We start from the raw sequence: 11223 nt of genomic DNA, 5'->3' as shown, positions 1-11223 counted from the left end.
TTTTTTTCTTTTTGCTTTTGTGTGTTTTCTAATTTTTCTACAATGAATATGTATTACTTGTGTAATAAAAACTAATAATAAAAGTTTAAAAAATAATGAAAAAGTGAAAGAGACATTCTGATTCACCACTTGCCCTCATCCTCCCCATCCCCTGCCCCCCACACCCTTGACTTATTCCTGTCACTGCAGACAGTGGCGATATGGAGAGGAAACACCAGGGCGCCATGACTTTTAAAAAGAAGAGAGGGAGAGGTAGAAGGAGAGGTGGAGGGAGAGGCGGAGGGGGAAGCAGTGGGAGAGGGAGAAGGGGAGCAGGAGGGAGGGAGAGAGATTTGATTGATTGAGAGAGAAAGAAGGGTGAGGAGGAAAGAGAGAGGGATGAAGGAGGTAAGGAAAAGAGGGAGAAAGGGAAGGAAAAAGGTAAGAGAAAGAAAAGTGAAAGTGAAGTCAGTGGAAGAAGGATTAAAACAGGATTTGGAAACTTTTTGACTCAATACTTAACAAGTTCTCAACATTTAGCTCAGTTTTCTGAGAGTTATAACAACAAAACAGTGAGTTAAATAATTTGATTGTCTAGTAAAAGGAAATTATATACATGTCTAGAGAAACATCTAGAAATTACATTCTGACAGGAATGCATCTATCCCAAGAAGTTTTTCAAAAGGAGAACTTTGAGTTCCAGCTAGTTGTCAAGGGCTGTGCAGTACAGCGTGGAGTTATACAGATTTTTGTCTAAATCTCAGATCTTCTGCAACCAAGTACACAGCTATGGCTCACAGTTCCAATATCCATTCCCTCTTTTTATTCCTTTAAAAACAGAGATCTCAAATTTCTGCAAGACACTAGCCACCTAAAGACTCCATTTCCCAGACTCCCTTGGTTGTAGGCTATATAACTGAATGCTAACCAATAGGATATGAATGGAATCATGCAATTTTCAGGTAACATCCCTAAAATAATGGGCATGAATTTCCATGCTCTTCCTCTCTTCTCACTAGACTGCAAGAGCATGAGGGTGGGAGCTGAAACAACTGTCTGGGACCCAGCATGAAGATGACAGACATGCCATAGCAGACCTGGATCACCTATCTCCATACTGTCATCAGCGCAATTAATTAATCAACTAACTTCTATCTTATTAAAGGAATTAATAACATGAATCTTTGTATAGAAAAACTTGTTCACTAAATTAACTCACTTCTGTAAGCCTCAAGTTCCTGCGAGTAAAATGGAGAAAATAATATCAACACGCAAAAGGTTCAATGAACTACCTGTCCAATTACTTTCCTAGTATCGAAGCTCTTTTATGAGAAAAATCAGACAAATGAAATGTTGCTTGATACTGTGTTACAGAACAGTGGAAAAAGGAAAATCTTTTAAATAAATAGTGTTTTTAAGCCAAATGGTCAATTGATTTGCATATGGAAAAAATTCAACTTCACCTTTACTTCATTCCAAGATGATTATTGACCTTAAGGTAAATGGTGAAACAATAAATCTCCCAAAAGATAATACAGAAGAATATCTTCATACCCACAGAGCTGTGCATTAGTATTTACAGGATGCAAACCACTTTTGAAAACTGTTTAACACTGTTGTAGAACATATGTGTAGTTTCACTCTTAGGTGGAGACCCAACCAAAATGTACCATGTTTCCCTGAAAATAAGACCTAGCTGGACAATCAGCTCTAATGCATCTTTTGGAGCAAAAATAAGTAAAATATTTATTAAAATATACTATAGTAAAATAAGACCGGGTCAATATAATATAATATGACATAATATAATACTGGGTCTTATATTAATTTTTGCTCCAAAAGACACACTAGAGCTGATTGTCCAGCTAGGTCTTATTTTGGGGGAAATACGGTATGTGTGTATATTCAAAGACAGGTAAAAGAATATCCATAGTGGCATTATTTGAAACAGCCAAAACCCATCACCAGTTCAAAGGTCTAGCAACAGAAGAATGGAAAATTGTGTTTCATTGATAAAATTGAATACTATAGAGCAGTAAAAAGAAATGAACTCCATTACGGCTACATACAACCAGATGAAAGAATAAAATCATTATAATGTTGAATGAACGAAAGCTAGGTGTGAAAGAATGCACACTGCCATTACCAGGCAACATTCACAGCAGCTGAGAGATGGATGCTATGGCTCAGTAAAAGAAATCTGGGCAAGCACCACAGCACCCATTGCAGTTCACTCCCAGCAATGCTCAGATCCACTTGCTTCTCACACTGATTTACTCCAGCCAGGTATAGCTTCTTCTGGATTCTGTTATTACAATTCACATATACAAAAAGAGGGATCATGGGACAAACCACAGCTTCCACTTATGGAGCTGGTCCCAACACTATATAGCTGATTCCCTTCTCTACCACCCATTCTAGATTCCCTCCATCCTAGTCTGGCACTTCTGAGTTGACTGGTACAATGACCTCACCCCTGAGTGGTCTGAGACCCTGGTTATCATACCTTTAGTAGATTGTGGTTGCTGTACTTGCCCATTTACAGTTAAACCTGGGCATGAGCATAACTAGTGGTGCCCCAGTGGGTCATCTGAGTGCCAAACATTCTCCTCTGTGCCCTCATTATGTTGCAGTAGCTCTCCCTCCTCATGATGATCAGGGCCAACAACCTCTCTCAGTATGGTACCTCTTTTATTTGCCTACTAGTTTTCTGGCATGAGGAACCTAAAGTGACCAGATAGCAGTGGTAGCTTAAAGTTTCGTGGTGATCTTATTTTCTTTGCTCTATGACCCAGGACCTCCAGACACACAGATTCTAGACCCCTAGATAGGAAGCATAAATTCCTCAGTGGATCCCTATAAGAAGGAGGCAGACCACGGGAGTCCTAAAAACTTCACTGATGTAGCAGGCCTCTTAATCTTTGTAAGATGTATCTCCCATCCTCTGGAGTCGGTGTGTCTTACCAAGGCATGTGGAGTCCTCACTACAGGTAACATGATGTCATTTACATAGTGCACAAGTGTGATGTCCCCTAGAAAGAATGCTCAGACCAACAGGATCTGCCTATGCTCTTGTGACGCATGGTGAGGTCTACTAGGGACAGAGAAGCCTAGTCCCAAAAGGTCATATGAGGACATGGAGTTATGCTAAACCCCAGGCACCCAACCACTCAATGATTAGAACAAATATTATACAATGAGAACATACAGTGCTGTAGACATGTGAGGTCCACTAGAGATAGAGAAGGCCGGTTCCAAAAGGTCATCTGAGGAATGGAGTTGGGCTATACACCCAGGTACACAGCTGCTAAGTAATAATATTATACGATGAGTACATAGAGTTCCATTCTCTATGTTCTCATTGTTAGATAAAAGCCTGTAACAATCTGGCATAATTTGTAATAGTGCCCAGGCACTTGCTGGTGGCTAAAACTCATACTGCACTTTTAGGGACTTCCTCTCCACCTGCCGCCTTTAAAACATCTGCTGGGGACAGTTAAGGATAGTGAATTTGTTGCCAGGAAGCTAAAAGTAGCAACTGTTATTAGGGACCCACAACATCTCTAGAACCTTATCCTCTTCAAATTTCTTGTATCTTTTTTCTGTCTAATAAAACACAATTACTAGTAGAGACCTTTGGAACTATGGTGAAGTCTTATGACACATACCTGAGGATGTATTAATCTGTTCTGGTAAAAATAGCACATTCAGCACAGCAGCTATTATTGGGGCTTCTTGGATAAGTTTCTGGCAGTGTACTTCATCTGCCACAATCTATTCAGTTTCTGAAGGAGCCAAACTGGTGAATTAAGTGGGGAATGTAATAAGAACCACCACCTCTGAATCGCTTTCATTATCCTTGATTTGTAGTAACGTTTCTGATTAACTGACTTGGTGAGGATGGAAGAAAGTTTCAGAGACTTCCACTTAGCCTTTCCTACTACAACAGCTCTTCCTTTACATGTTAAGCAATCAATGTGATGGTACTGCCAATTGCTAAGTAGGTCCATAAAATCGTATGTTTGGGAACTAGAGGAATGATTACCAAGTGGGTCCATGTGGGACCCACAGCTGACCCGCTGTGAGGCAGACATGGGCCAGGGCTCCATTTATGACCTTCCCTCCACTTGTTCTACCCCTAATAGATGTTGGGTCCCTGGGTGTCAGTGTCAATTCAGATCCTATATCTAAAGCCCTAGAAAGATCTAGATATTCTCCTCTCCCCATTGTTTGGTTACCTAGGTAAATGGTCATAGGGCCCTTGGGGGAAGGACTAGAGAACTCACTCCTGTATAAATGTATTAGTCTTGCAGGGACCAGCTTAATGTCCATGCAGCTTCTCCTTCGGTAAACAGGTTCATGTTCAGATAACCATCTCAAGTGTGGAAACTGGATAAGAAATTGTCACTTTCCTTTGAGAGAGCTGATGTCAGCCTTATGTTCATCCATTCTGGATCTCTTCAAAATCTGTGTATTAAGTAATACCCTACCCTCTTGCCTTATCCCCAGCGATACCATCATCACCATTATTAGCCATATCCCTGCAGGTCAGCCTCTCCTGCTCCCCTCTGATCTTGCCACCCGTTACACTAATTATGCCCAGCCTGCCTCTGATGGTTAGGTTGCTCTCTCCTGGCCTTTCCTAATCCAGGACCCTATCATCCCCATTGCCACTGGGAGCCCAATACAATAATAGCATCTGTAATGAGCCCTGGCCTATAGAGGATGGACACCAACCAGCTCTTTATTGATGCTGCTGTTCTCCTCATTAGCACGTCCCTTATTGCCCTGGAAAAATAAAGTGTCCTCTGGGTTCTCCCCAGGAACAGAGTCAGCTAGTGGGTTTTCTAGCCTCATAGTGGATCCATTTTAGCAAATCTCTTCCTCTATACTCTGCCATGGGAGTTCTGGAATCTCAACTTTATTTAACATGAACCATCATTTTTTTAAGCTTCCAAGTACCATATTAAAATCTTCTTCCAGGGCCCTTACCAAAGTTTTAAATAATGTCTTATTGGAAGAGTGTCTTCATATCCATCTTTTATATTCTGTCACCCCTTGATCCAGCAGCCTTTGGATCCACTCCTAGGCATGCTCTCCTCGTTTCTGCTGGTACACGTGAATCAGCTCCTTTGGTGTATAATTCTTCACCTCCCTTCCTAAGCCCAACACTTGACCATTGTACATCTGACCCTAGTTATTGATTTTTACCCGGAAAACTAAATGGACGCAGACCTCGACAGAGACTAGCATGTTCTCATAAGGCCCCTATCTCATTTGAGGTGTCTACATCATCTTCCAAAGTGCGGATAAGGCCTCTATCCCCCACAGGGTAGAATGTCTGCAGGCCGGGAGGATTCAGAACAATCTGTGGATTCAGTACACTCACGTGAAAATACTCAGAAGTTCCCTTTCCAGATCTCTGGTGTTTAGAATTCAACCTGTTCTAAAATTCTGCCACTCTTACAATTACACACACACACACACACACACACACACACACACACACACACACACGGAGTCAACTGATGCCAAGACAATGCAATGGAGAAGGTATAGTCTTCAACAACTGGTGCTGGAACAATTGGCCATTTATATTCCAAAAAAATGAACTTTGACCCATTTCTTTCACTATACTCAAAAATTCACTCAAAGTTTGAAATTCAAGTGTAAAACCTAAAACTGTAAAATCTAAAACTTTTAGAAAAAAATAAAAGAAAATATTTGGGTTAGGCAAAGATTTCGTAGATATGACACAGAAAGCACAAACTATGGAACAAATATTGATACATTAGAATTCATCAACATTAAAAACCTGCTTTTTGAAAAAATAAAAATCAAGTAATAGACTGGAAGAAAGCATTTGTAAAATACGTATTTGATGAAAAGTGGATAACCATAATATATAGAGAACTCTTGAAATTCAAAAAGAAAACAACCCCATAAAAAGGCAGGCAAAAATTAAAGAAACACTTGATCTAAGAAATACACATAGCTAATAAACATACAAAAAGAAATGCTCAATATCATAATCATTAATCATTGGGAAAATGCAAATAAAACCACAATAGGACACTACACACCTCATAGGAGATAGGGGGAGAAACAACTCCCAAGGATATGAAATACTTGGAACTCCATGCCATTTTGGAGAACAGTGTGGCAGTTCCTTATCAAGCTAAACCATTCATTTCTTTGCTGAATTTACCACAATCTGGAGATCTGAGTCTCAGTCTTATAACTTCAAAACCTGATTTGTCAGCAGAGTCTCCGGAGAATCCCACTAACACACTAAGAATCACATTAAGTTCACAAAAATTGATGCAAAAACCAGAATGCCAATTGATTAATCTGTAATGAGAAATGGAATTGCCAATGTTAATAGATACTTATGTTTTCTGGTCAAGTCATTCTCTTCCTGTAATTATACTTCACGGAAAACGAAATTATAATAAGATATTTATCTTGTGATCATAGCATCAGAGTACGGAATGTTAGTTGTAACATGAACATCTGAAAACATCAGGCTGAAACAGCCTGGTCTACCCATATCCAGAGAAAAGAATATTTCTGCCACCAGGAGGAGGTTCAGGCATGCTTTCTCCAGGACAGGTGTGGCTGGGCTCCACCAGCACTGACTGCTGGGACTCATTTTCTTCAGCATAGAAGGATGGCCAACCTCCCTCTGGCTGATACATCCTCCTTCATAAATGCTAATAACTTCAATTGAGTCATAATTGAGTCTGGCAGACCTGAGAACAATTCAGCCTCCTAAAAGTAACATAGCATTCTGTGCTGTAATTTATTATGAGTTAATACTATAATTTAATTCTTAGAGGGCAACTTCATTTCTCTGTCCCTAGGAGAGTTTACCTTTTCATTTCCTTGTACCATCTACAAAGTGGTAATGAATAATATGCAGTCATTCCCTACATTGTTTTACAAAACATAATCTTGAGCATGACTTGTCATAACCCACAGACATGACCCCCTAAGAAAAGTAGCATGTTATAATAGAGAGCACTCAACTGTAAGTCAAAAGTTCTGGGTTTCAACCTTAGCTCCACCTGCTATGTAGTAGCAGGTGAGACTGAATGTCTCGGCTCCTGGCAGATGACCCTTTCCCAGCAGCTCTCTTATTCTACTCTACAGCCCTGGCAACAACCTCCCACTGGTACCAGCCCTGGGGTGCCACACTACCTCTTGTCATTTTCCTATATCCCATCCATACTTTATAAGTCCTTTTTGATTAAACGCTCTTCAAATCAACCATCTGTTTCCTACAGATATACAGTGACCTTATGGCCTGTATCTTATAGTTGATACAGAACCCTGAGGATCTCATGCTGAAGGCAGCACAAAACATTCATTCCTTCAACGAATATTTACCAAGAGCCTCCTTTGTCAGGCTTTAGGCAGTGCAGCCATGAACAGCATAAAAAAATCCTCTCCCTCTGTCCTCACATTGTTCATTAGGGAAGATTTCCTTGAGGAGAAGACAATGAGGCAGAGTTCAGAACTTTCCAGACAGAGGGATAAACAGGAGTAATGACTCTAAGGTCTGATGACAAGATTGGCCTTTAGAAGAATAGATATAAATCCCCGTGGCTGTAGCAGAGTGAATGAAAGGGATAACGATAAGAATGGGAGCGTGCCTGAGACTTCGTAGGTCATGTTAAGGAGTGTGGAATGATTCTGAGTCTTATAGGAAGCCCTGGGATTGGGGGGGGTGGTTGAGCTTGGTAGTAAAATGATCTGATTTACATATAAAAGATTCATTGGCTGCTGTGTGAAAAAAGACTATAGGGCAAGAGTGGCAACAGCGACAGATAGACAGCGAGAGTATTAAAATAGCTGAGGGAAGAGATAATGGTGGCATGGATCAGGCTGGTGACAGCGGGAGATGGGGAATAAGTGGTAGTACTCTGAAAATATCTAAATTTGCTTATGAATTGGATATGGAATGAGGGGAAAAAGGAATAGAGGATGCTGCTAAAATTTTTTGTCTAGGTAACTCAGATGCCATTCACTGAGATGTAGGAGCCTGGGTTTTTGCAGGTTGGGGTGGCTATAGATAAAAAAGAATTTGTGTGTCTATTTGATACCCAAGTTGAGATGCTGAAGAGGCAATTGAGTATGAGCCAACTCTTAGGAAAGAGGTAAGAGTTCAAGACACATATGTATGAGCCACCCACATATGGGACTGGATGAGATGACCCTGGGAAATGGTATGGCTGAAGATCAGGTACAGGGACTGAGCCAGGAAGAGCAGCTGGGATCAGAGGAGCTGGCAAAGAAGTCTGAGGAAAAGCACCAGGAAGGAAGATGATAGTGACGGGTGTTGGAGGATCCATGTAAGACTGAGGGCTCCATCACCTTGGGAAAGGGTGCTCAGGAAACATCAATTGTGCTAAATGTTGCTGAAAATTAGAATAAGTCACAGCTGAAAATTAAATCATTGGCCTTGCCAACGTGTAGGACGGTGATGCTTTCAATGTTGAATGATAGAGACAAAAGTAGACTGATGAAAAAGTTGAAGGTTGTAGAATGGAGGCAGCCTACTGAGCTTTGCTGTGTGGGTGGCAGCAAGAGGAAAGGGTGGCGTCCACGGAGCAGCTGTGACTAAGACAGAAGGGATCAGACATATTTGTATACTGATGGGACTTCTCTAGCAGAGACAGACAAACTCATCATGTAGGAAAAAGGGGAAGGAAAAAGGTTTTGAGGAGATGAAAGACAGATCCACTTTATAAGCACAGGAGTTGCCCATTTATAGGAGCTCAGACATTCTAAATTCTTGGTTCTAAATTCCACCCACATATTAGAATCCCTTGAGAATTAAAAAGAAAGAAGATGTCTCACACCAGATTAAATAATTCAGAATCTGTAGGAGTGGGATTTGGGCATCAGGATTTTTAAAATTCTACATATAGCTAGCTCCCTTTGATAACCACTGATTCATTGAGGCAGGAGCAAAGAGAGAGACAGAGTACAAATACAGGTAATTTGATTGCATTGGTGGCTGGATGGTGAGACAGTTTTCCTCTGATTGCTTCTATTTTCTCAGTGAAATACAAAGCAAAGCCTGAGCTGAGAAGTCTGGTTAGTTTAAAGAGAGAGAGCGTTAGGGTATGAAATAATTTTAGGAAGTAGGAAACCAAATCTACTCATGAAATATAATAGGATTGTAAGGCTTTGCAGAGAGCCGATTTGAGATTTGTGGTGATAAACGTAATGTGAGACTAAATTAGCACAGCCATCTTTTTTCTCCAGCTCCAGCCATCCGGGTGCAGGCAAGGAGTAGGTGGAGATGTTCTTTCTTGACATTTGAAACAGTTGGAACTACTTGACTCCTGAGTAAAGTTACAGGGTAGAGGCAAGTTGTCTTTGGAAATTTCCTACCTCCTTCCTGCTTCCTAAAGTAAGATACTCCAGGCTGATCTAATCCCTACTGTTACCCCACCAGAATGTTATTTTAAAAAAGCAGCTAGTAAACCCCAATAGAATTCTAATTGGTGGAAAGTTTGAGGGAGAGGAAAGGAAATTTTAACAGTATCTTATTGAGCCACAATTTACATGAAGTAAAAATGTACAAACCTTAATGTGAACTGCTTGACAACTTTGCCTATTTATATGACCAATATGTGATCACTACTAGATCAAGATAAAAAAAAAAAAATCCCATCACCCCCACATAGTTCCCCTCATGTCCCACTCATATTCCTAGGATGAGAGACTCTAAGGCTGATTCTGATTTCCACCCGGTGGTGACAGAGCCAGGAGCGCAGTTTCCAGGCTCTTGGGCTCACATGGAAAGGTGCTGGCTCAGGTAGTAAATGACCATCAACTGTGATTGGATGGCCATCAGCTGTGGCTAGTCGTGTGAATAACCAGTGAGCCATTGGCCACTAATATAACTGCCGTGGCTACACTAGCAGAAAATGGGGGCTGGCAAGAAGATGGTGGCTGGCAAGCACAGATTGCAGTTAACACGGTGGATTGCAGCTAGTGAGTCTAGTCAGTCGGTTGGCAGAAAAGCCGACAGCAGGTCGCACGTCGTGTGAATCCAGCCTCCAGTGAGACTATAGTGGTGTGACTCCCCTACCTATGGCTCCATGGGTGTTCCTTTTTGGCCTCACCACATCCTGTGTTCTTATGTGGGGGGAGCGGGAGCAGAGACCCCGCAGGCCGCCCTGCATGACACACCCTCAACCCAGATAGAGTTAGAAAGGAATAGGACCTGACACAAGAGTTTCATTCATTCGTTAATTCATTCATTTGTATATAGATACATAGATGATACATACATATAGAGCATGGATGTCTGTTGTCTCTCCCTTGTGCCAGAGATTTGCCTATTCCCTCTTTCTGGGCACGTCGCAGAACTGAAATCAACTACTCTTTCTGTTGTTAAATCGCCAAGTTGAGCTCAGGGGCAGCAGTCAGGAAGCCATTTGCAAGGACTGACTTCTAATGTTCCTTCCAACTTTAACAACTAATCATTTCAGGAGACCAGCTTTATCCTCATCGTAGCTCTGTGACAGGTGTTAGTCATTGCTGATTCACTTCCTTATGATTGATCTAATAGCTAAAAAGCCTTCAGGCTCTGCACTGGTGACCACAATCACTGCTGCATATACATTTAAAACGTAACTACATTGCTTTTGAAAAACAATTTATTTAAATGCACAAGGGTGTAGTTCAAAGTATGTCCCAAAGATGGCAGTACAATAATACTTTGTGTTCCACTGTACTTCAAATATATTTTTTAAATTGTTTTATTAAAAATACAACTTACATACAATATTAGTTTCAGGGGTACACCAGTTATTCAACATTCATGTACCTTAAAAAGTGACCACCATGGTAAGTCCAGCAACCATCTGACAACTTACTATGCTATCACAATATTATTAATTATATTCCCCATGCTATATGTTACATCCCCATGACTTGTTTGTTTTATACCTGGCAATTTGGACCTGTTATTCCCCTTCACCTATCCCTCCCTTTTAAAAAAATGTTTCAATTACAGTTGACATTCAATATTATTTTCGATTAATTTCAGGTGTACAGCATAGTGATTAGACATTTGTATAATTTAAGAAGTGATCCCCCTGACTAGTCTAGTACCCACCTGGCACTATGCAGTTATTATCATATCATTGACTATATTCCCTATGCTTTACTTTACATCCCCATAACTGTTTTCTAACTACCAATTTGTACTTCTTAATCCCTTCC

General features: G+C 40.8%; 1 protein-coding gene across 1 annotated transcript in view; it reads left to right on the top strand.

Annotated features, from left to right (window-relative positions):
- The window catches only part of RGS7BP (regulator of G protein signaling 7 binding protein), a 92965-nt gene extending 91887 nt beyond the window's left edge, over window positions 1-1078 (top strand). The window contains exon 6 of the mRNA XM_019743792.2: window positions 999-1078. Within this exon, the coding sequence (XP_019599351.1) occupies window positions 999-1051 (53 nt within the window). The 3' untranslated portion in view covers window positions 1052-1078. The remainder of the gene's footprint in view (window positions 1-998) is intronic.
- Window positions 1079-11223: the final 10145 nt, after the last annotated feature.

This window comes from Rhinolophus sinicus, linkage group LG03 (assembly GCF_036562045.2).
Source record: "Rhinolophus sinicus isolate RSC01 linkage group LG03, ASM3656204v1, whole genome shotgun sequence".
In the NCBI taxonomy this organism is placed as follows: domain Eukaryota; kingdom Metazoa; phylum Chordata; class Mammalia; order Chiroptera; family Rhinolophidae; genus Rhinolophus; species Rhinolophus sinicus.
This window is presented reverse-complemented; position numbering and strand designations above follow the sequence as displayed.